Below are 24,984 nucleotides of genomic sequence, written 5' to 3'. Positions count from 1 at the left end.
CTGATGACTGCTTTATCCTCTGATTGAAAATTCTATGACTCTTTTGAATTAATTGTTCAGCTGTTTTAAAAATTAGGCCAAACACTGACTATAGTAATATTTGTCTCTGTGCAGACTCCATGGCCTTTATATAAAGGCTACTTTTTAGAAGCCTTTACTGCACAATGAGAATTGTATTATGTGTACTGAGCACTAGATGGTGCTCAAATAAGGCAAGAGGCAGCTCTTGGTACAGTCACACAATCACTAAACTCATTTTTCTCAGTTGCAACGTCATGTGTGTTCATCTTTAGTACCTTTAAATACAGAAAAGCTCAAGGAATGTAAAAATGATAAACATAACACTAATCAGAAGTAACCTTTGTTAACTTTTTGGTGTATATCTTGTCAGTTCTCTCTCATTTAAAAACATTTGCATCATATTCCACACATTTTTTCTTTAACTCACATATTCCTCATGTCATTGTGTTCATACAACATAATTTTAAATGGTTGTAGAATGTTCTGTCTTACAGATGTCCATAATTCATATCGTTGAACATTTTGCTTGTTTCTTATTTTTCCCGATTGTATATAAAAAACTATGCTGAAATTCCTTGTAGCCAAGTCTTTGTGCATATCCTTAACTATACAACTGGAGTGAGTTCTTGGTAGTTGATTTGCTGGTAAAATAGTCTTTCTTTTTTCTTTTTAAATCACACAAATCTTTCATTGTATATAAGTTAGAAAATACAGAAACAAAAGGGAAAATTGGCCTGTATTATCATCGTATAGAGATAACCACTGTTGATATTTTGGTATATGTTTTTCCATACTTTTTTTTAATGTACATTCCTAATAATAGACATGTGTATTTATGTCTCCCTCCCCCCCATAAATATGTGATTGTACTGTATTACTGTTATGTAACTTATAAAAATTAATGTATTTGATATATTTCCTTTTTTGTAAATGTGAATATTTTAAGATGTATTTACCAAAAAATGGTTGTTGAATGCCTCGCATTTGTTAGGCACTGTTTTTAAGGGCTGGAAACATTGTAGTGAACATGAGGGGCAAGGTCCCTGTTCTTAAGCAGCTTATATTTTAGTGGAGGAATGGGCAATAAACAAGTAGAGAAATAAATACATAAAGTCAGTTTTGAAAAATAAAGCAGAGCAAGGTCATGAAGAGTGATAGAATGGGAACAAATACCAGCGGGAAATTTCTTTAGCTAGAGGGTCTCTGGGGTAGCGGCATTTAAGCAGACATTAGTGAAATCAGGGAGTCCTGTGTGTCCTGGGGAAAGAGTATTCCACCAGGTAGAGGAAACAGGAAATGTTAAAGGATTTGAAGCAGGAATAAGTTCTGCATGTTAGAGAAATAGCAAAAAGGCCAGGGTGGCAGAACAGTGAGCAAGGAAACAAATTACATAGGGACTTTCGGCCATGGTAAAGATTTTTTATGATGTGTGGAGTTGCAGAGACGAGCATGCTTTAATGTTGGTATTTGGGGAATTTAGTCTGCTGTAATTTACTTACTCTCCTATAATATGGAAAGATTTTACTCAGTTTGTTTTATTGTGGTATAATTTACATAACATAAAATTATATCATTTTAACCATTTTTAAGTGTATAGTTCAGTGGCATTAAGTACGTTCCCAGTGTTTTACAGTTATCACGACTCTCATTTCCAGAAGTTTTTCATTATCTCAAACTGAAACTCTGTACCCATTAAACAGTAACTCCCTATTCCCCCCACTTTCCAGCCCATGGTAACCTCTACTCTACTTTCCGTCTCTATGAATTTACCTATTCTAGGTACCTCATATAAATGGAATCATTTAATATTTATCTTTTTGTGTCTGACCTGTTTCACTTAGCATAGTATTTTCAAGGTTCATCCATGTTGTAGCACATGTCAGAATTTCCTTCCTTTTTAGGCTGAAAAATATCCACTGTATGTATTTCCCACATCACATAATGTTTTTTAAACTTCAGTTTGTTGTACTTTCTTATAAATTCTTTTAAATAAATGCCTTTCATTTCTCTTCAGCATTGTTAGGTTCCAGTTACCACTCTGATTTTGTTTTCAGGGATCCTCCTTGCATTCTAAAGAATATGTTCCTTCTGCTGAGAGGCTTGGCTAATGTAAACAGCAGCATTAATTTAGCAGCTATTTATTGAGCACTTACTGTGTGCCAGGTGCTGGGCTTATTCCTTAGACTCATTTCCTCATTTAGTTCTCACATCAAGTCTGTGGGGTTGGTACTGTTATTATTCCTGTATGTGAGAAAACAGGCCTGGGGAGGTATTCCAAGGTTACGTGGCTAGTAGCTGCCATGGACCAGATTCAAACCAGGTTTATGTAGCTCCAGAGATGAATTCTGTTGGTCATTATGCTACACAGTCTCCATTTGGAAGCATAGACCAATCAATGACTAAGTATCAAATAATGGCTAAAGAGATGCAACATTAAATTATACATGCTAATCTTTGAGAAAAGAATCACCAGATCTATATATTCACATTTTCAAGCACTTTCAAAGTGAGGGTGATAATAACACATACTTTATGTTTGAGTGCCATTATTTACAATGTAAATGTAATAAATGTATTATTTACAATTAATATAGGCAAGTTGATGGATAATCTGTCCCGTGTTTTAACCTTGCTTTGTGTCTTCTATGTTTAAGGGGAGCTGCCAGAATAATCCTTCCTCAGAGTTTCTTTTTTTTTTTAAACATCTTTATTAGAGTATAATTGCTTTACAATGGTGTGTTAGTTTCTGCTTTACAACAAAGTGAATCAGCTGTACCTATATATGTATATATATATATATATTGTAGTTCTGTTTTTAGTTTTTTAAGGAACCTCCATACTGTTCTCCATAGTGGCTGTATCAATTTACGTTCCCGCCAACAGTGCAAGAGGGTTCCCTTTTCTTCACACCCTCTCCAGCATTTATTGTTTGTAGATTTTTTGATGATGGCCATTCTGACTGGTGTGAGGTGATACCTCATTGTAGTTTTGATTTGCATTTCTTTAATGATTAGTGATGTTGAGCATCTTTTCATGTGTTTGTTGGCAATCTGTATATCTTCTTTGGAGAAATGTCTATTTAGCTCTTCTGCCCATTTTTGGATTGGGTTGTTTGTTTTTTGATATTGAGCTGCATGAGCTGCTTGTAAATTTTGGAGATTAATCCTCTGTCAGTTGCTTCATTTGAAAATATTTTCTCCCATTCTGAGGGTTGTCTTTTCATCTTGTTTAGGATTTCCTTTTGCTGTGCAAAAGCTTTTACGTTTCATTAGGTCCCATTTGTTTATTTTTGTTTTTATTTCTATTTCTCTAGGAGATGGGTCAAAAAAGATCTTGCTGTGATTTATGTCATAAAGTGTTCTACCTATGTTTTCCTCCAAGAGTTTGATAGTGTCTGGCCTTACATTTAGGTCTTTAATCCATTTTGAGTTTACTTTTGTGTATAGTGTTAGGGAGTGTTCTAATTTCATTCTTTTCCATGTACCTGTCCAGTTTTCCCAGCACCACTTATTGAAGAGGCTGTCTTTTCTCCATTGCATATTTTTGTCTCCTTTATCAAAGATAAGGTGAGCATATATGTGCGTGGGTTTCTCTCTGGGCTTTCTATCCTGTTCCATTGATCTGTATTTCTGTTTTTGTGCCAATACCATGCCGTCTTGATTACTGTAGCTTTGTAGTATACTCTGAAGCCCTGGAGCCTGCTTCCTCCAGCTCCATTTTTCTTTCTCAAGATTGCTTTGGCTATTCGGGGTCTTTTGTGTTTCCATACAAAGTGTGCAATTTTTTTGTTCTAGTTCTGTGAAAAATGCCATTGGTAGTTTGATACGGATTGCATTGCATCTGTAGATCGCTTTGGGTAATATAGTCATTTTCACAATGTTGATTCTTCCAAACCAAGAACATGGTATATCTCTCCATCTGTTGGTATCATCTTTAATTTCTTTCATCAGTGTCTTATAGTTTTCGGCATACAGGTCATCTACTTAGGTAGGTTTATTCCTAGGTATTCTTTTTGTTGCCATGGTAAATGGGAGTGTTTCCGTAATTTCTCTTTCAGATTTTTCATCATTAGTGCATAGGAATGTAAGAGATTTCTGTGCATTAATTTTGTATCCTGCTGCTTTACCAAATTCATTGGTTAGCTCTAGTAGTTTTCTGGTAGCATCTTTAGGATTTTCTATGTGTAATATCATGTCATGCACAAACAGTGACAGCTTTACTTCTTTTCTGATTTGGATTCCTTTCATTTATTATCTTCTCTGATTGCTGTGGCTAAAACTTCCAAAACTATGTTAAATAATAGTGGTGAGAGTGGACAACCTTGTCTTGTTCCTGATCTTAGAGGAAACAGTTTCAGTTTTTCACCAGTGAGAACGATGTTGGCTGTGGGTTTGTCACATATGGCCTTTATTATGTTGAGATAAGTTCCCCCTCTGCTTGCGTTCTGGATGGTTTTTATCATAAATGGGTGTTGAATTTTGTCAAAAGCTTTTTCTGCATCTATTGAGATGATCGTATGGTTTTTCTCCTTCAGTTTGCATTCCTGGGATAAACCCCACTTGATCATGGTGTATGATCCTTTTAATGTGCTGTTGGATTCTGTTTGCTAGTATTCTGTTGAAGATTTTTGCATCTATGTTCATCAGTGACATTGGCCTGTAGTTTTCTTTTTTTGTGACATCTTTTTCTAGTATCAGGGTGATGGTGGCTTCGTAGAATGAGTTTGAAAGTGTTCCTCCCTCTGCTATATTTTGGAAGAGTTTGAGAAGGATAGGTGTTAGCTCTTCTCTAAATGTTTGATAGAATTCACCTGTGAAGCCATCTGGTCCTGGGCTTTTGTTTGTTGGAAGATTTTTTTTTTTAATTTATTTTTTGGCTGTGTTGGGTCTTCGTTTGCTGCGCGTGGGCTGTCTGCAGTTGTGGCGAACGGGGGCTACTCTCCGTTGAGGTGTGCGGGCTTCTCATTACAGTGGCTTCTCTTGTTGCGGAGCCCGGGGTCTAGGCGCATGGACTTCAGTAGTTGTGGCACATGGATTCAGTCGTTGTGGCTCGCGGGCTCTAGAGCACAGGCTCAGTAGTTGTGGTGCGTGGGCTTAGTTGCTCCACAGCATGTGGGACCTTCCTGGACCAGGGCTCAAACCCGTGTCCCCTGCATTGGCAGGCGGATTCTTAACCACTGCACCACCAGGGAAGTCCTGTTGGAAGATTGTTAATCACAGTCTCATTTTCAGTGTTTGTGATTGGTCTGTTTATATTTTCTATTTCTTCCTAGTTCAGGCTCAGAAGTTCGTGCTTTTCTAAGAATTTGTCCATTTCTTCCAGTTTGTCCATTTTATTGGCACATAGTTGCTTGTAGTAATCTCTTATGATCCTTTGTATTTCTGCAGTGGCATTTATTACTTTCTCTTTTTCATTTCTAATTCTATTGATTTGAGTCTTCTCCCTTTTTTTCTTGATGAGTCTGGCTAGTGGTTTATCTATTTTGTTTATCTTCTCAAAGAACCAGCTTTTAGTTTTATTGATCTTTGCTATTGTTTCCTTCATTCCTTTTTCATTTATTTCTCATCTGATCTTTATTGATTTCTTTCCTTCTGCTAACTTTGGGTTTTTTTTGTTCTTCTTTCTCTAATTGCTTTAGGCATAAGGTTAGTTTGTTTATTTAAGATGTTTCTTGTTTCTTGAGGTAGGATTGTATTGCTATAAACTCCCCTCTTAGAACTGCTTTTGCTGCATCCCCTAGGTTTTGGGTCATTGTGTTTTCATTGTATTTGTTTTGAGGTATTTTTTGACTTCCTCTTTGATTTCTTCATTGATCTCTTGGTTATTTAGTAGTGTATTTAGCCTCCATGTGTTTGTATTTTTTACAAATTTTTTCCTGTAATTGATATCTAGTCTCATAGCGTTGTGGTTGGAAAAGATACTTGATACAATTTCTATTTTCTTAAATTCACCAAGGCTTGATTTGTCACCCAAGGTATGATCTATCCTGGTGAGTGTTCCATGAACACTTGAGAAGAAAGTGTATTTTGTTGTTTTTGCATGGAATGTCCTGTAAATATCAGTTAAGTCCATCTTGTTTAATGTATCATTTAAAGCTTTTGTTTCCTTATTTATTTTAATTTTGGATGATCTGTCCATTGGTGAAAGTGGGGTGTTAAAGTCCCCTACTATAAATGTGTTACTGTTGATTTCCCCTTTTATGGCTGTTAGTATTTGCCTTATGTGTTGAGGTGCTCCTGTGTTGGGTCCATAAATATTTACAGTTGTTATATCTTCTTCTTGGATTGATACCGTGATCATTATGTAGTGTGCTTCTTTGTCTCTTGTAATTGTCTTTATTTTAAAGTCTATTTTGTCTGATATGAGAATTCCTACTCCACCTTTCTTTTGATTTCCATTTGCATGGAATATCTTTTTCCATTCCCTCACTTCCAGTCTGTATGTGTCCCTAGGTCTGAAGTGGGTCTCCTGTAGACAGCATATATACTGGGGTTTTTTTGTATCCATTCAGCCAGTCTGTGTCTTTTGGTTGGAGCATTTAATCCATTTACATCTAAGGTAGTTATCGATATGTATGTACCTATTACCATTTTCTTAATTGTTTTGGGTTTGTTATTCTAGGTCTTTTCCTTCTCTTGTGTTTCCTGCCTATAGAAGTTCCTTTAGCATTTGTTGTAAAGCTGGTTTGGTGGTGCTGGATTCTCTTAGATTTTGCTTGTGTGTAAAGGTTTTAATTTCTCCATCGAATCTGAATGAGATCCTTGCTGGGTAGAGTAATCTTGGTTGTAGGTTTTTCCCTTTCATCACTTTAATTATGTCCTGCCACTCCCTTCTGGCTTGCAGAATTTCTGCTGAAAGATCAGCTGTTAAGCTTATGGGGATTGCCTTCTATTTTTCTTTTTTTTAAAAGAAATTTATTTATTTTATTTATTTACTTTGGGCTGTGTTGTTTCTCTGTTGCTGTGCGTGGACTTTCTTTAGTTGCTGTGAGCGGGGGCCTCTTCATTGCAGTGTACAGGCTTCTTATTGCAGTGGCTTCTCTTGTTGCAGAGCACGGGCTCTAGGCACACGGGCTTCAGTAGTTGTGGCTTGCAGGCTCTAGAGCGCAGGCTCAGTAGTTGTGGCACATGGGCTTAGTTGCTCTGTGGTGTGTAGAATCTTCACGGACCAGGGCTCAAACCCATGTCACCTGCATTGGCAGGCAGATTCTTAACCTCTCTGCCACCAGGGAAGCCCCACTTGTATGTTATTTGATGTTTTTCCCTTGCTGCTTTTAATATTTTCTTTGTATTTAGTTTTTGATAGTTTGATCAATATGTGTCTTGGCTTGTTTCTCCTTGGATGTATCCTGTGTGGGACTGTGTGCTTTCTGGACTTGATTGACTATTTCCTTTCCCATATTAGGGAAGTTTTCAACTATAATCTCTTCAAATATTTTCTCAGTCCCTTTCTTTTTGTCTTCTTCTTCTGGGACCCATATAATTTGAGTGTTGGTGCATTTAATGTTGTCCCAGAGGTCTCTGAGACTGTCCTCAATTCTTTTCATTCTTTTTTCTTTATTCTGCTCTGCAGTAGTTATTTCCTGTTTTATTTTAGTTATTTCCATTTTAATAACTTTATTTTATTTTTCTGTCTTTTCTTTTTTCTCCCTTTCTGCAGTAGTTATTTCCTATTTTACTATTTTATCTTCCAGGTTACTTATCTGTTCTTCTGCCTCAGTTATTCTGCTATTGATTCCTTTTAGAGAATTTTAAATTTCATTTATTGTGTTGTTCATCATTGCTTGTTTGCTCTTTAGTTCTTCTAGCTGCTTGTTAAACGTTTATTGTATTTTCTCCATTCTATTTCCAAGATTTTGGATCATCTTTACTATCATTACTCTGAATTCTTTTTCAGTTAGACTGCTTGCTGCTTCTTCATTTGTTTGGTCTGGTGGGTTTTTAACTTTGCTCCTTCATCTGCTGTGTGTTTCTTTGTCTTCTCATTTTGCTTAACTTACTGTGTCTGGTGTCTCCTTTTCACAGGCTGCAGGTTCATAGTTCCCTTTGTTTTTGGTGTCTGTCCCCAGTGGCTAAGGTTGGTTCAGTGGGTTGTGTAGGCTTCCTGGTGAAGGGGACTGGTGCCTGTGTTCTGATGGATGAGGCTGGATCTTGTCTTTCTGGTGGGTAGGACCGTGTCCGATAGTGTGTTTTGGGGTGTCTGTGACCTTATTATGATTTTAGGCAGCCTCTCTGCTAGTGGGTGGGGTTGTGTTCCTGTCTTCCTAGTTGTTTGGCATACAGTGTCCAGCATTATAGCTTGCTGGTTGTTGAGTGGAGCTGGGTCTTAGCATTGAGATGGAGATCTCTGGGATAGCTTTTGCTGTTTGATGTTACATGGAGCCGGGAGGTCTCTTGTAGACCAGTGTCCTGAACTCAGCTCTCCCACCTCAGAGGCACAGGCCTGACACCCGGCTGGAGCGTGAAGACACTGTCAGCCACATGGCTCAGCAGAAAAGGGAGAAAAAAAGAAAGAAAGAAAAATAAAATAAAGTTATTAAAATGGAAAATTAAAAATTATTAAAAATAGAACAATTAAAAAGTAATTAAAAAAACAAGAGAGCAACGAAACCAAAAAACAATGATAACAAGTGCTAAAAAGTATACAAAAAAAAGTGGACAAACAGAACCCTAAGACAGATGGTAAAAGCAAAGGTATACAGACACAGTCACACAAAGAAGCATACACATACACACTCACAAAAAGCAAAAAGGAAAAAAATATATCTATATATTAAAAAAAAAGTAAGAGAGCAACCAAATCAATGAACAAATCTACCAGTAATAATAAGCTCTAATTACTAAACTAAGATAAACATAAAACCAGAAACAAATTAGATGCAGAAAGCAAACCCCAAGTCTACAGTTGCTCCCAAAGTCCACCGTCTGAATTTTGGGATGATTCGTTGTCTATACAGGTGTTCCACAGATGCAGCTACATCATGTTGATTGTGGAGATTTAATCCACTGCTTCTGAGGTTGCTGGGAGAGATTTCCCTTTCTCTTCTTTATTTGCACAGCTCCCAGGGACTCAGCTTTGCATTTGGCCCCACCTCTGCGTTTAGGTCACCTGAGGGCGTCTGTTCTTCACCCATACAGGACAGGGTTAAAGGAGCAGCTGATTAGGGGGCTCTTGCTCACTCAGGCCGGGGGGAGGGAGGGGTACGGAATGAGGGGTGAGCCTGCGGCGGCAGAGGCCAGCAGGACGTTGCAATAGCCTGAGGTGTGCTGTGTGTTCTGGGGAAGTTGTCCCTGGGTCACGCTCTCTTCCGTGGCTCCAAAGCTCCCCCCACCCAGCACCCCCGTCTCCACCGTCGAAGGGGCTTCCTAGTGTGTGGAAGCTTTTCCTCCTTCACAGCTCCCTCCCAGGGGTGCAGGTCCTGTCCCTATTCTTTGTCTCTGTTTTTTCTTTTGCCCTACCCAGGTACGTGGGGAGTTTCTTGCCTTTTGGGAGGTCTGAGGTCTTCTGCCAGCGTTCGGTTTGTGTTCTGTAGGAGTTGTTCCACATGTGGATGTATTTCTGATGTATTTGTGGGGAGGAAGGTGATCTCCACGTCTTACTCCTCTGCCATCTTCCTGCTAAGAAACAGGAAAAGAAACTTTGATTGAATTAGGTCAGAAGTTTTTAACTGACAGAAAGAAGTGATTGTAAAATTTTTTTTTTTTTGCATTTTTGATGCTTGTCTCTGCTTTTATATTTTTATTCTCTTTGGCACACTTTATATACAATTTTATTAGAACTTTTCAAGTTGAAACAACCTGCTCTGTCATTGAGGTGGGCCTGGGATAACTCCTAAACCATTTTCTAAACTGTCTCTAATTCTTTCATCATATGCTTTCTTGAATGGTGACCAAAATAGTGTACTAGGCCATTTTATTAAGGGAATAAATAATTCGAGACTTTTTGTGGCATCTTATTTTCTCAGATTGTGGGACCAAAAGAAGTTCAGCTTTTATATCTTGAGTAAAAACCTTTATTTCCCTATGTTTTATTTATACCTTTCTACACAAAATTATTTTAGAAGGTGCTTGAGTTTGCCCAGGGTTGATTGTTCCCTTAAACTAAAAGCTTAAGTGGGGGAAAACATAACTAACATTGTTTAAAGCATTAAAATAAGGGAGAAAGTAAGTTTTGCTCCAAGTATACCTTTCTTTCCTTTTCTCACTGTGTTGGTTGGAATCTGAATTTTTAAGTCATTTTTTTCTGTTGCTTTCTTGAGAAAATAAATGCAGGATGATCATGCATGATAGTTGCTGAAATTTTTACGTTTTAATAGTTACAGTTTCTTCCATTTTGGAAGTTGAATGACAGCCTATAGGATTGTCTGTGAATCACATGAATATAAATACTTTTTGGTTCTGCTTGGTGCATTAAAAGTTGCTATAATAAATTTATATGCAATTTTTATCCTTTAACTTTTTCCTTTGAATAGCCTCTTTTAAAACATTCACGTTTCCACAGTTTAACCACTGAATGGGCTGATTCTTGTTGGTTTTGTGAATGATTTCCATAATTCTCTCTTTGCTAAGGTAAGGGGGAAAATGTCTTTAGAAGTGCTTCTGTGCTTTTCTGCATGGTTACGTGTTGATTTTACTCATGTTGTGTCTTAAACTGACAAACATAATTTGTTAGAGAATGTATGTTGTGGGCTGAAAATGACACTATTAATATAAAATGTCAATTTTGAAATCATTTTATGGTGGAATTTTCAGTGAAAAAGACTTAAGAATTGGGCTTCCCTGGTGGTGCAGTCGTTAAGAATCTGCCCGCCAATGCAGGGGACATGGGTTCGAGCCCTGGTCCGGGAAGATCCCACATGCCGCGGAGCAACTAAGCCCGTGCACCACAACTACTGAGCCTGTGCTCTAGAGCCCATGAGCCACAGCTGCTGAGCCCATGTGCCACAACAGCTGAAGCCCGTGTGCCTAGAACCTGTGCTTTGCAACAAGAGAAGCCACTGCAATGAGAAGCCCGCGCACCACAACGAAGAGTAGCCCCCGCTCGCCGCAACTAAAAGAAAGCCCGCGCACAGCAATGAAGACCCAATGCAGCCAAAAATAAATAAATAAATAAATTAAAAAACAAAGTAGAATAAAACCAGTCTAAATTACTGAAAGCTGTGAATTCGGCAATATGTAATTAAAAAATTTAGCTTTCTTACCAAACTATAGTTTATGATTTCATAGCAGTTACAAAAAAGTCATCTGTCACCTTACCACTTTTGTTATTAGACTTAATTTTTTCTGTTTTCTTCTAGTTCTGTATCATTCACATAATTTTTAAATGATTTAAATCATAACAGATGTAAGTTTTATAATAATACATCTATGATAACTTCTGTTAGGTATATATAGAAATTCCAGTTAGTGGTAATGTTCTAGATTGATATTATGTGGGTTTCCCTTAATAAAAAAGTAGCTAAATATTATTCATATTGAAAGAGTATTAAACTAGCAGTTTGACATATTTATTTTTCTATTGTGACCTGGGACCAGTTACTTAGCTTCTCCATTTCTGTCACTTGTAGATTGAGGATACTCTTATTTCGTTAGTCAACTTCTCAGGGTTTTTAAAAGAAATCAAATGAAATAATCAAGGTGAGAGAACCTTGAATAGTATATAGGCCTCTACAGATTACAAGTTATAGCTAATCAGCAAATTTATTTGCATATCAACAATTAATATGCTGAAGTCTTTGAATATATTTCTTCTGTAGGAGGTTAAACAGTTCTTTTCCTTAGTCTTCTCCCATGTTGAAATACTTTCTTTAAAATATAACTTAAAAGTTAGTTTCAACTCAATTTAGCCAAACAACCCCAAATTCTATGTTAGTGGAGTTCAAATTACTGAAAATCTGCTAAATGTTTACAATACTTAGTTGCAGTTTTGAGTTTTGTTAAATAAATTATTTTTCTCTCTAGTGTAAATATTTTTTTTTTAATCTGAGTTTATGTGGGAACTTAAGTTACTTCTACATTTGAGAATATGATAAGATTTTTTTTTTTTTTTAGGTTGCTCTACAACCATTTGGTAAGCTTCTTTTCTAAGGTTATGTATTATTCAACCTCTTTTTTCTTTCTTTAATCCCGGAGGGCCAGCACCATGGCCTGGCAGTTTCCATTGGTACCTCTTACGTTACTTAAAAATTTGTAGTGTGGACACATGAAGAAGAATGAGATAGATGGGTTGACAGAAAAGAAAAGAGAAAGTTGAAAAAGAAAATGTTGGATGGTAGAAACTGCCTAAAGGACCACAAATAATTCCTTCTGGGGCTGTATGTTGCCTCCATGGTTTAGGTCCTGGGTCATCAATTAAGTTATCAGCCTAAGTATTGCTGCTTCTGTGAACTCCCATGGTGAGTCTTTTACTTGCCAACTGTAGCCTGTCTGACTTGTTACACCAGCTGACTAAAATACTGTAAATAACTCTTACATATATTTTTATGTGTGACAGTTATCAGGAATAGGTGTTAAGTTCATTAGATGACCCGTTTTATATATTTATTTTGGTTGTGGACCCTTGTATTCTTGAACTACAGGCTTCATATGAAATTAGCTTTTTTCCCCTACCAACAAATGTTCTTTCTTGTTTATTTGTCAGTTTTGGAAAACCACTTGCCATCTGACAGTGGTACTCTGTTGATGAATGAAGGGATGCGTGCTGTAACAGTGAGCTCTGGTCTTTTTATTTTCATACACGAACTAATGGCAGGGTCTCCCTGAGGTTGTGGTGGAGAGCAGATCTAACCATCAAGGCCAGGGTTGTTTTTCTTCTGTCACCTCATGAATCATGGCTCATGACATCTGGACACATTTTCTGCATAAATGGGTGATATAGTTGATCATCTCTTTATATTGAAAAATATCCACAGTTTTTTACTTCATATTTGCTAATTTTTTTCTTTTTCTATCACAATCGAACATTTCTGTATCCTCTTCACTATACCATTCTTCAAGTTAAGGCCAGAGTTGTTTGTCATGTAAGAGGATTGTAACACAGAGTTTAAATCCGAAGAAGCTGTAAACTCTCTGTACAGTGGTTTCTTGATATGCCCCACCATCCATGTTAGTTGATACAAAAATTGTCTGCCTGGTACAGTGAAAGAATTTAGGTGGTGTTGAATAGAATTTGTTTTAAATTTACAGTGACATGATAATTTGCCAGTTAGATGTCACATCCTTTATGAATTCCTCTCTATAGGCAATTTTAAAGGGGAAAAAAAAATCTGTATTTGTCATGAAGGTTCTTATGCTTGCTTACTGTCAACACATGCTTATCTGAATATAAAAATCATTGGATTTGGTGTCAAAAGATCTGGGTTTGTAATTTTGCAGATTTAGGAATATGTATGGGTTAAGCCACAGTTATGCATTTTGGTTTATACATTTTGGTGGGAATGGTAATTGGTTAAATCTTTCTGGAATGTAATTTGCAGTATTCATCAGAACAGAAGTGTCACTGACCTAGCAATTCCACTTCTAGAGTTTATGTTAAGGAGATGATTGGACAAGTTCAGAGATGTATGTATGAAGACATTGATAGCAATGTTTATAACAGAAAATTGCTAACAATCCTAAGCGTCCAGATGAATGAACAAACAAAAATGGTGCATCTGCACACTGGAACAATATATAGTCGTTAATAATGATTATGTGTTTATAGATATGGAAAAATCCACAGCATATTAAGTGGTTAAAGCCAGTTATAAAATCGTTCACGTAGCATAATCTCGTTGAAGCAAAATTGTGTTATATAATATTAATTTAAAAAATGTGTATATTTATATAATTCTTCTGTGTAAGTTTTTATACCTTTATTTTTATGTTTCTTTTTTTTAACTTGTTATTTTGAAATAATTATAGATTCACAGGACGTTGCACACACACACACACACACACACACACAGTAGTACAGGGGAGGTTCTTTGCATCCTTCCCTGTTTTCCCCAATGGTAACATCTTGCGTAACTCTAGTTCAGTACCAAAACCAGGAAATTGACACACAAAAGTTATTGAGATTTCAGCAATTAGTTATACATGCATTCATTTGTGTGCACATGTATAGCTCTGTACAGTTTTATCACATGTGTAACCACCACCACAATCAAGATGCATAACTGTTTCATACCAGCAAGGCTCCCTTGTGCTTTCCCTTCATAGCCACACCCATTCTTTCTACCTTCCGCATCTCTAAACCCTGGCAGCCGGTAATCAGTTTTCCATCTCTATAATTTTTTTATTTCAAGAAGGTTGTGTAAGTGGAATCATACAATATGTAACGTTTTGAGATTGGCTCTTTCATTCAGCATAGTGTCTTTGAGATCTGTTAAGGTGGTTCTGTGTATCATAGTTCGTTCCTTTTTTTTTGTTGAGTAATATTCTGTGTTGTGTGTATACTATAGTTTGTTTCTGTTTAAAGACTTATTGAAGGACATTTGGATTGTTTCCAGTTTTGGGCTGTTATGAATAAAGCTGCTATGAACATTTGTGTACAGGTTTTTGTGTGAATATAAGTTTTTATTTCTTTGAGATAAATGCTCAAGAGTTCAATGACTGGGTTATATGGTAAATGCTTAGTTTTATACAAAACTGCCCAAACTGTTTTCCAGAGTGGCTGTATCACTTTACATTCTCACCAGTAATATATGTGATAACCAGTTTCTCTGCATCCTTGCCAGCATTTGATGTCACTGGTTTTTATTTTAACAGTTCTGATTGGTGTGTGGTGTTTCCTCCTGGTGGTTTTTAGTATGGTTCATTTTTACAATAATAAATAAAAATTATTTTCTTTTTTAAAAAAGAAAAATTACTTAGACATAAGTTTCTTTTCTGCCAGTTATTAAACGTTACTTAATACTGAGAAGTTTTGCTAGGTGAATAAGGAATATTGATTTCCTTTGTAATCCACTAGTGTTATACTTCTGTAGTAACATATTAATGGAAATAAAATCAAAGCAGATCATCTACAGATTGACACAACTGTTTTGATACTATTTCAAAATGTAAAACTACTTCAAAAATTACTAAATTATGCCTTATACTTGTCCTCTGCCCCATGGAGGGAAGAAAGGTGAAGACTGGCAAATTACTTATAAGATGTATTAAGGAATAAATATATGCAAAGTTTGACAGTTTAACACTTGTAGATTCATTTCATTTTGTCATTGAGGGGTTAGGGAGCTCACATTCATTGAGCGGAGTGTTGAGCACTTTCCACATGTTGCTACGTAGTCCTTACAACTATCCTATCAGATGGTGGCATCCTTACATCCATTTACATATGAGGAAACTGAGCCGCTCAAATTAAGTATCTTGGCTAGTCATACCAATAGGAATGAGGAAGCTGGAATTTAAATATGTGGCTTTGGAATCTTTCCATTATATGGGAGCATATGTTGTCTTCAGTAACGGGAATGGTTGGAAATCCATGCGAGCAGTACGCAGGAATGAGTTTGTTAATTGATGGTAATGGTTAAATCGAGAGGGTAGTACACTTGGAGTATAAGAATTGAAAGTGACCAGTCTGTGAATCTAGTGGGAACAGAATCATCTATATTATTTCTGTTACTGTTTCTTACTAGTGTTCCAATTTGGTATATTATTTTAGTGGAATTAAACTAGAATTTTTTTTTTCTTTTTTGACCACGCCATGCACCATGTGGCATCTTAGTTCCCTGACCAGGGATCACACCTGTGCTCCCTCAATTGGGAGGGCAGAGTCTTAACCACTGGACTGCCAGGGAAGTCCCTAAACTAGAATTTTTAAAGATTAGGTAGTTGACTGTGTTCTGCTTTAGGAATAGTAGTGTATCCAAGTTTGCTGGCCCAGCAGTTGGCGGCAGTGGTTAATTATGGTGGCGGCTGTGTCTGGTTAGGCGGCAGTGGTTAATTATGGTGGCGGCTGTGTCTGGTTAGGCGGCAGTGGTTAATTATGGTGGCGGCTGTGTCTGGTTAGGCGGCAGTGGTTAATTATGGTGGCGGCTGTGTCTGGTTAGGCGGCAGTGGTTAATTATGGTGGCGGCTGTGTCTGGTTAGGCGGCAGTGGTTAATTATGGTGGCGGCTGTGTCTGGTTAGGCTTTATTATATGTACTACTAGAGGCATTATTATTGTTGTTGCTGTTCACATTGTCCTTTTGTTTTTTGCTAAAAATTTGAAGATGATTGAAGACTTAACGATTGTACACCTGGGGCACCTCGCTGCTCTGTGAAGAGTTCTGTTAGTGTGTCTCTATATATATTATAATATTCCAGCTGGGTTTTTTTTTTTTTAAATATTTATTTATTCATTTGGTGGCATTGGGTCTTAGTTGCGGCAGGCGGGCTCCTTAGTTGCAGCACATGGGCTCCTTTGTTGCAGCAGGCTGTCTCCTTAGTTGTGGCTCCAGGGCTCCTTAGCTGCAGCATGCATGTGGGTTCTAGTTTCCTAACCAGGGATCAGGCCCGGACCCTCTGCACTGGGAGCGTGGAGTCTTATCCATTGCATCACCAGGGAAGTCCAGTTAGTGTATATTTTTGATTTTTTTAAAATTTATTTTTGGCTGCATTGGGTCTTCGTTGCCGTGTGCGGACTTTCTCTGGTTCGCTGAGTGGGGGCTACTCTTCGTTGTAGTGTGCAGGCTTCTCATTGCGGTGGCTTCTCTTGTTGCAGAGCACAGGCTCTAGGCGTGTGGGCTTCAGTAGGTGCAGCAGTTGGGCTCAGTAGTTGTGGTGCACGGGCTTAGTTACTCCGTGGCATGTGGGATCTTCCCGGACCAGGGATCAAACCCGTGTCCTCTGCATTGGCAGGTGGATTCTTATCCACTGTGCCACCAGGGATGTCCAGTTAGTGTATATTTTTGATTCTATGTTTATTGGCTTCCTATTTTATGTAGGATAAAATCCAAATTCCTTTAGATGGCATTAAGATTCTTCTCTCTTTTGCTCTATTTTACCTTGTAAGTCTTCTCTGCTACGTACACGTCCCAGCAGAGGCAGCAGAGGTGGCAGAGATGACAATGATTATTTGAGACATAACTTAGAAGTAATCCAGCTGTGTTATTGGTATTCATTGGGGAATTTTGTTGTGGAAACTGTCACTGGAACATGTGGAGAGTGAGAGGTTGACGTTGATGTTCTCTCCCGAGGGAGAGTCCCTTCATGAAATCTAAATAAGGAAGGGAATAGACTTAGGATATAGCCCAGAAATGGCCACATAATGTTTAAGAACTTCCCTATAGTTGTGAAAATCTTGATAATCACTTCCTTGCTGAATTATTTTCAGGGAAGCCCAATGAAGGTTCTTAAAACTGGAAAAATCGCTTAGACCAGTTTCAAATGTTCCAGTGTGTGTGAGAGCTTCTTGGGCATGGCTCTCCAGTCCCATAGGTCTCATTGTCCATCGGGGTGTCACCCGCAAAACTGAGATTCCTGTTCTGTGAATCCATCTGTTTATGTTGTTGCTGGAATGATAGCAGCTCTGAGGAGGAGGAGCCTGGTCTGCTGTCACATATAAGGATTGCTTCAGACAGAGTCACACCGGGCCATTGGAGCAATATGATTGTTTATCTAGAGTTTAGTTCCTTTAGCAAATGTTTGATTAAGAGATGACTTGTTTTAAGTATTTATCCCTAATCTCTCATTAATGACATTTTCCATATTGACCTGGTTGTGGAGTTTATGTATACAGGAAGTTTGAAGACCTCTGTGATATTAATTTATTTAATCTGTATTGGTATGAATATTTGCTGCCTTTTTGCCCCCCTTTTGTATGCCTCCAGTGCCCCAAATCTGCCTTCAGAAACAGCATTTGGTTTCTAATTGTAATTGTCTTGGAAACATTGGCATATTTTGCATTTCAATTTTACTTTTATTTACTGCAAATGATGATTTGTAAGTTGCCTGCTACCAGAACGTCTGAGTTCATTTGTTTAACTAAACAGTACTGTGCAAAAATGCCTATAAACACGCGGCAACAGTTACCAGCCACCCCGGTTGCTTACCACCTCATTTTAGCTCTACATCAAGCACATGGGAAACATTATTCTTAAAATGTTCCGAAAAGTTTAGAAAATTGGAGGATGGAGGGATGGGAGGAAAGGAATTCTATTATAACAGTCAGTGTGTTGCTTTTGGCAGGGGTGTGCCTGGCTGATTTCCTTTGTAGAAATAACACTGCAACAAACAGAGCTTTATGAATCCTTCATTTAATAGGTAATTGCCATGTGTTCTTCTTTTGACTGAGCCACTGTACCAGGCATGGTGGGGGAAGGCACGGATGAATGAGACATTTTCTCTGTTCTCACGGAGGTTATGATCTGGATACTCAAGATGCTTCTGATCGACAGTGGTGATTGTTGAGGAAGTGTGGTAGCTGTGGTGCTGTTTCAGATCACGGCCATGTGTAGAGGACGCAGGCTTGAGGGGCCTAATTACAGAACGGTAGGTGCTGGCTGGCTAACCACAAGCCAGAGCTTCTAGCAGAGGTGGGATAGTTCCCAGCTTTTCCTGTCTCTTCATCCTTGAGTGACAAAGAAACCAGCCTGCTTCAAAAAGTTATATTATTTTACATTTAGAAACAAATAAGTGTCTTTAAAAATATTTTAATAAAAATGTAAACTTGGGGGCAGATGTTGCCTTGAAATCTGGGGAGTGTGAAGTGTTTCTTGAGGGACGGGGAGGGAATTTTGTCCTCTGGTAGTGAAGTGTCTGACAAAGGCTTTCATTGATTCAGTGCATTTTTATTAAGTGCTTGATTTGTACCAGGCTGAGAATGCTGTGATGAGCAAGGAGCACACAATCTAGGGGGGGCTACAGACATAACTTGGCAGTCTTGCTACCGGGTGCTCAGTTTCATGATTGGGTGCTGTTGGGACAGAAAGAGGGCTTCTTACCTGGTCTTTGGTGATCAGAGGTGGTTTCCTGGAGGAAATGGTGTCCAAACCAACCTCACTAATACATGTTGGGATTAATTCTTTTTTTCAGGCTAATATTGTATTCAAAAGAAATCAGAACCTGGTTTTTGCTTTTGTTTTGGGAACACTCAATACCTTTCTGTTGAGAATGAGTTGAGAAACTTAACTCCATACTCCAGCCATCTGGTATATTTTTCCAGGCTTGTAGTTGATCATTCTCCAGTGTTGATTAACCTCTGCTTCCCAGAACCTTCCAGGCTCTCTGTGACTGCCATACCTTTGCGTACGCATTCCTTGTGTCTGGAAAGCCGTCCCTTTTTGTCTGCCCAACTGCCTTCTCTTCCTCCTTCAGGACAGACAGTCTCTTCCTCCTTCAGGACAGACAGTCACTTCCTCCAGGATGCCTTCCTTGAGTGCTAAGAGGGTAGGTTGGGACAGGGCCGGGCTTGATCTGCGTACTTCCCCTGCACTAAACAGTCTGTCTGATTCTTCATTCCTCTGTGTAGCCTGGAGGCAGAGGCAGCATCTTTCACAGAGCCCAGCATGTCCTGGGCACCCAGGCAATGTTTGTTGAACAAGCAAATTCCGGAGCTTTTGAAGATTGTAGCCACATGTATATAATTGAAGCTCTTGGTTCCAGCTGGTTTTAAGAGAGTGTTATTGACTCAAAGTAGAAGCACCAGTGAAACAGACTTTATGCATGTGGTCTAGTTATTAGCCTCATAAAACTCTTTACAGTCTTTTGCATTTTATACGTCTTTACTTTTATTTTTTGCCCGAGTAACCCATAAACTGAGTAATTCATAGTTTTCACTTCTTGCCAACTACTGATGTATATTATTAAATCTGACCACAGTGATTTATTATAATAGAAGTCTTTTGGTTATTAACAAAAATCAATGTGATTTAGCATATGTCAGAAAGAGGGGCTTATGTGATGAAGAGAAAGGGCTGTCTCATAGAATCCCAGATGAGAAACACAGCTAGGCTTCAGGAAGAACTGGTCCCAAGAATTACAAGGCCAGCAGGAATCCTGACTGTCCTTTTTGTTTATCTCTGCTGCTCAGTGGATAGAGGATGGCTTCCTATAACCCTCAGCATGGCAGGCCAGGTCCAGCCATACGGAGAACCTGTCTTTACATCTCAATTCCAAATTCCCCAAGACTCTGGCATAGCTTTTGTTAGATGCCTATCTCTGAGCCATCAGCTATGGCCAGGGAGTGGGGGTCAGGCTGAACAAGCCATGTCTGCTTCTGCTCACCCCTGAGGAGTAGGTGGGAAGGTAGAAGAAAGGGAGGGGGAGGACAGTAGACAGATCATATGAGGTGGGCAGACTCTCCAAAAATATCTAATACAGGGATAAAGACCAGGGACATGCAAACAGTTGACTATAGAATCATTTCTAGGTACTTTTGGCTAAAAATTTTTCAATCTTAGAAACTTAAAGATTACTTTGGAAAGATATTTATCTTTTTGAATATGAATATAATTTGAGATTCTTAAGGTAATGGCATATTCACTGAAGTAATTAGTTTTAGCTTTGTGTATATTCACAGTACTTCTTATACATGATACTGTCTTCAGTTGCTGGGAGACAAGTTCTAGAGTAGCTCTAATAGAAATAAAAGGTTAGATTGGAATGTATTTGAAGTTTTCTAGTAGCCATGTTAAAAATGTAAAATAAAACAGGTGAAATTAATTTTAATAGTATGTTTTATTTAGCTCAGTATATCCCAAATATTATAATTTCATGAACATAAAGATTAATAATGAAGTATTTTCTATATTAAAAAAAATCTTTGAAATCTGGTATGTATTTTGTATTACAGTTTATCTCAGTTGGGACCGGCCACTCTTCAGGTGGTCAGCCACTACATGTAAGCTAGTGGTTACCATATTGGACAGCGTAGTTCTAGAAATAGCTGAAGTAATCCATTTTCTTTCATAGTTTCTCTAAAATTTTCTTGTCAAAAGCATTGGTGCTTATGGATTGTTTTTTTTAAAAAGTATGCTTCAGCAGCAACAGCAGAGAATCCTGGGAGGTAGGGGTTTTTAAACTAGCCCTTGAAAGAGTTGCCCATTTGGAGGATTTGCTATGTGCCATGTGTGTTGGCAGAAAAGAACAAAATTTTTAAACCAGTCACCAGGCTGTAAAGCTGGTTCTTGTTCTTCCGCTGATTCCTGGAATGTTACTTAAACTCCTTGGAAGCCTCAGTTTGCTTATCTATTGAAATAGGGTTTATAACTGTCCTGCTCATTAGAAGAGGTTCTCATGTGCTAATAAATTTGAAAGTGCTTTGAAAAACTTTTAAAGGGTTACATAGGTGTAAAGCATTATTTTAATTTATTAACTGGGAAAAAAGCAATGCATTTTGGAATCAATAGTAGCTCATTTATTGAGGTTTTACTTTGTGCCAGGCACTGTTCTAAGTGCCTTATACATATTACATAACTTAATAACCACACCTTTTGAAACAGGTACTGTTTTTATCATCTCTGTTTTATGTATGAGAAAACTAAAAGAAGGTTAAACGATCCCTAGGTTATATAGCTAGTAACTAGTTGAATTGGAATTGGAATGCACTTTTTTCTCTAAATTGTGGCAAAACGCACACAACATAAGATTTATCATTTTAGCCATTTCTAAGTGTTTACTTCTGTAGTATTAAGTAAATACATTCACATTGTTTTTTTTTTTAATTAATTAATTAATTTATTTTTGGCTGTGTTGGGTCTTCGCTGCTGCACGTGGGCTTTTCTCTAGTTGGGGCGAGGGGGGGCCACTCTTCATTGCGGTGCGCGGGCTTATCATTGCAGTGGCTTCTCTTGTTGCGGAGCACAGGCTCTAGGCGTGCGGGCTTCAGTAGTTGTGGGGCACGGGCTTAGTTGCTCCGCGGCATGTGGGATCTTTCCGGACCAGGGCTCGAACCCGTTTCCTCTGCATTGGCAGGCGAATTCTTAACCACTGCGCCACCAGGGACGTCCTACATTCACATTGCTGTTTAACTATCTCCATCGTCCATCTCCAGAACTTTTTCATCTTCCCCAACTGAAACTCCATACTCATCACATACTAACTTGCTATCCCTCCCCCATCCCCCCACCTCCCTGTTCCCAACCACACCAATAACAACCACCATTCTACTTTGTCTCTGTGGATTTGATGTGGACTCATACAGTATTTGTCTTTTTGCAACTGGCTTATTTCACTTAGCATAATGTCTTCAAGGTTCATCCATGTTGTAGTGTGTGTCAGAACTTTTCCTTTTTAAGGCTGAGTAATATTACATTGTATGTATGTACCACATTTTGTGCCATCATTCATCTGTTGATGGACACTGGTTGCTTCCACCTTTTGGCTATTGCGAGTAATGCTGCCGTGAATGTGGGTGTACAAATATCAGTCCTTTTGGGTATATGTATACCCAGAAGTGGAATTGCTGGATCATATGATAATTCTCTTTTTGATACTTTGAAAAGTTGCCATACTGTTTTTCATAGCACTTGCTCCTTTTTACACACCCATCAGCAATGCATGAGGGTCCCAGTTTCTCTACATCCCCTCCAACACTTTTTTTCCTTTTCCCTTCCCTCCCCTCCTCTCCCGTCCCCCCCCGGTTCTTTTTTTTTTAATAATACCATCCTAATGGTGTGAAGTAGTATTCACTGTGGTTTTAATTCACATTTCCCTAATGACTACTGATGTTGAACATATTTTCATATACCTGTTGGCCGTTTTTATGTCTTTGGAGAAATGTCTATCTGAATCCTTTGCAGATTTTTAAACTGGGTTGTTCGGGTTTTTTTGTTGTTGTTGAGTCAGAGTTTTTAAAAAATATATCCTGGATATTAGTGCCTTATCAGGTATGTGATTTGCAAACATTTTCTCCCATTCTCTTGGGTTGACTTTTCACTCTCTTGGTAGTATCCCTTGATGTGCAAAAGTTTTAAATTTTGGTTAAGTCCAATTTATTTATGTTTTCTTTTGATGATGCCTGTGTTTTTGGTGTCATATGTAAGAAATTACTGCTGGATCCACTGTCCTGTAGCTTCCCCAGTTTTTAAATCTAAGAGTTTTATGTCTTTCTCTCCTGTCTCTGTGTCAATTTGCATTGGCTTCTGTTTTTCTGTATATTTATAAATTATTGAAGCTTATGTCTGTGTTTTCTCTCTTTTCTTGCCTTGTTTCTTTTTTGTTGTTGTTGAACCATTTGAAAGTATTATAGAAAAATAATGGCATTTTTCTAAATAACTATAATCCTGTGATCAGTACTTCCTTGGAAATGGGCACATGAGGCCCCTGCCTTGTGCTCTGTGTTTGAGAATACCTTTCTCGAATTTTTCTAAGTCCCACCAGCCCCACCTCTCCTCCCTGCCTCAATACCTAAAAGGCAAGGCGCCCCAAGTGCTTTTCTTTAGGAGTCTCATGTTGAGAATTATAGTAAATTTTCTAATTACATTGAGAATAGAAGCTTTATTTAGCTGATATTATTGTTTACCACTGTACACCTTATTTTCCTTCTAAATTGTCTTTCTTGTCTTTATTTTTATGTATTCCTTTAACTGGTTAGTATGTACATAGTTAATGTTATAGTTATTAATTACCTTTTTTCTCATTTTCCAGTACCGAGTTGAAGCTCTTGGAGGAGGCAACCATTTCAGTCTGCAGGTCTTTAGGTAAGGAGGAAAAATGAATGTGTGTGTGTGTGTGTGTGTGTGTGTGTGTGTAATGTGTATATATATGTATGTGTGTGGAGACAGTTATTTCAAAATTTCTGTTACAGATTTTGCTGGTGCAATGTGAATTGAATTAATGAAGTGATATATTTTTGTTGATGATGATAATTATAATTGTACTAATAATTATATTCTTGGTGTTTATTGATGCCTCTAGAGGTTCTCATTCAGTTAACAGCAATGAGACACATGCTTGGTTTATTTGCGGTAGTGGTAATGGACTCCACTAAGCCGTAGAGCTTATTCTTTTTACAAATTTTGAAATACTGAGAAAAACCCAAAATATTCTTTGTTTTGTAGTTGCATGTATAGTTCCTAGAGAATATGGATCATTCATCCTTTGCTTTGCCAACTGCACGCACTATATATGCTGTTGCTGGATTTGTTAACTAGAATAATTATCACTCAATAGGAAAATATATTAGGAATCTTCTCAAATTAGTAATAACAACTTGATATTATGGTAAGGTGCATGGGCTCTGGAATTATTTCATGGTCTTAATTATAGCTCTGTTACTTACTAGCTGAGCTTTAATTTCCTCATCTAAATTGCAGGATTCTCATGGGAAGAAGTCAGATAACATACGAAACATCCAGTATAGTGCCTAGCATCTCGTCATTATTCATTATTTATGTCAACAAATGTTACCTTTTTTTGGACCTCATTTCTCAAATACTTTGCTTTCAAATTGGTAGCAATTGGAAAGAAATGTATGCTTTAAAAAATGTGAATGATTATACTTACATTTCATTGTTGCTTTGAAAATTAGAGATAACGTATCTGTGAAACGACTGGTGGACCGGAGCTTAATAAGTGATGACGAGCTTGTTTTTAAATCAAGCTTATGGATGTGCTCCATGTAAGCTATGTGGCTAACTCCCATATAAGTTACTCTGCCAAAAACAGTCTTTGATGAAATATTTTTGCTTTTAAAAACAAATTATGTTGGTAATGATAGAGGTGGTATTATAATAGTTACCTTGAATTTTGTCTGCAGTTATAACCATAGATTTGAGGATTTTGCGCTAAACAGAGCTGACTATCAAAAACCTATATGACAGTTTGCTGAAAATTAATTTTATGTAACAGTGATATTAATGCAGTTATTATGATGATGGTTTTTAATGTGACCTTGGGGTTTTACAAAAATAACATTTTAAAATTGGGAGTAATAGTTACTTATTAATACAATGTGGAAAGCATACTAAAGTGTAAAAAAGGCAGTAATTGCTCATATTCCACAACCCTGACGTAGCTATTGGTAATATTTTGCCTTCTGTTATTTATTCTTTGGAT

At 37.7% G+C, this 24,984-nt stretch overlaps 1 protein-coding gene across 3 annotated transcripts in view; it reads left to right on the top strand.

The window, feature by feature from the left end:
- DYM (dymeclin) overlaps nucleotides 1-24,984 on the top strand; it is a 375,649-nt gene that overhangs the window by 30,294 nt on the left and 320,371 nt on the right. For all 3 annotated transcript variants that reach the window (XM_024756785.1, XM_024756783.1, XM_024756784.1), the window contains exon 3: nucleotides 23,575-23,627. In XM_024756785.1, coding sequence (XP_024612553.1) covers nucleotides 23,575-23,627 — 53 coding nt within the window. The remainder of the gene's footprint in view (nucleotides 1-23,574; nucleotides 23,628-24,984) is intronic.

This window comes from Neophocaena asiaeorientalis, unplaced genomic scaffold, assembly GCF_003031525.2.
Source record: "Neophocaena asiaeorientalis asiaeorientalis breed wild unplaced genomic scaffold, Neophocaena_asiaeorientalis_V1.1 scaffold133, whole genome shotgun sequence".
NCBI lineage: Eukaryota > Metazoa > Chordata > Mammalia > Artiodactyla > Phocoenidae > Neophocaena > Neophocaena asiaeorientalis.
This window is presented reverse-complemented; position numbering and strand designations above follow the sequence as displayed.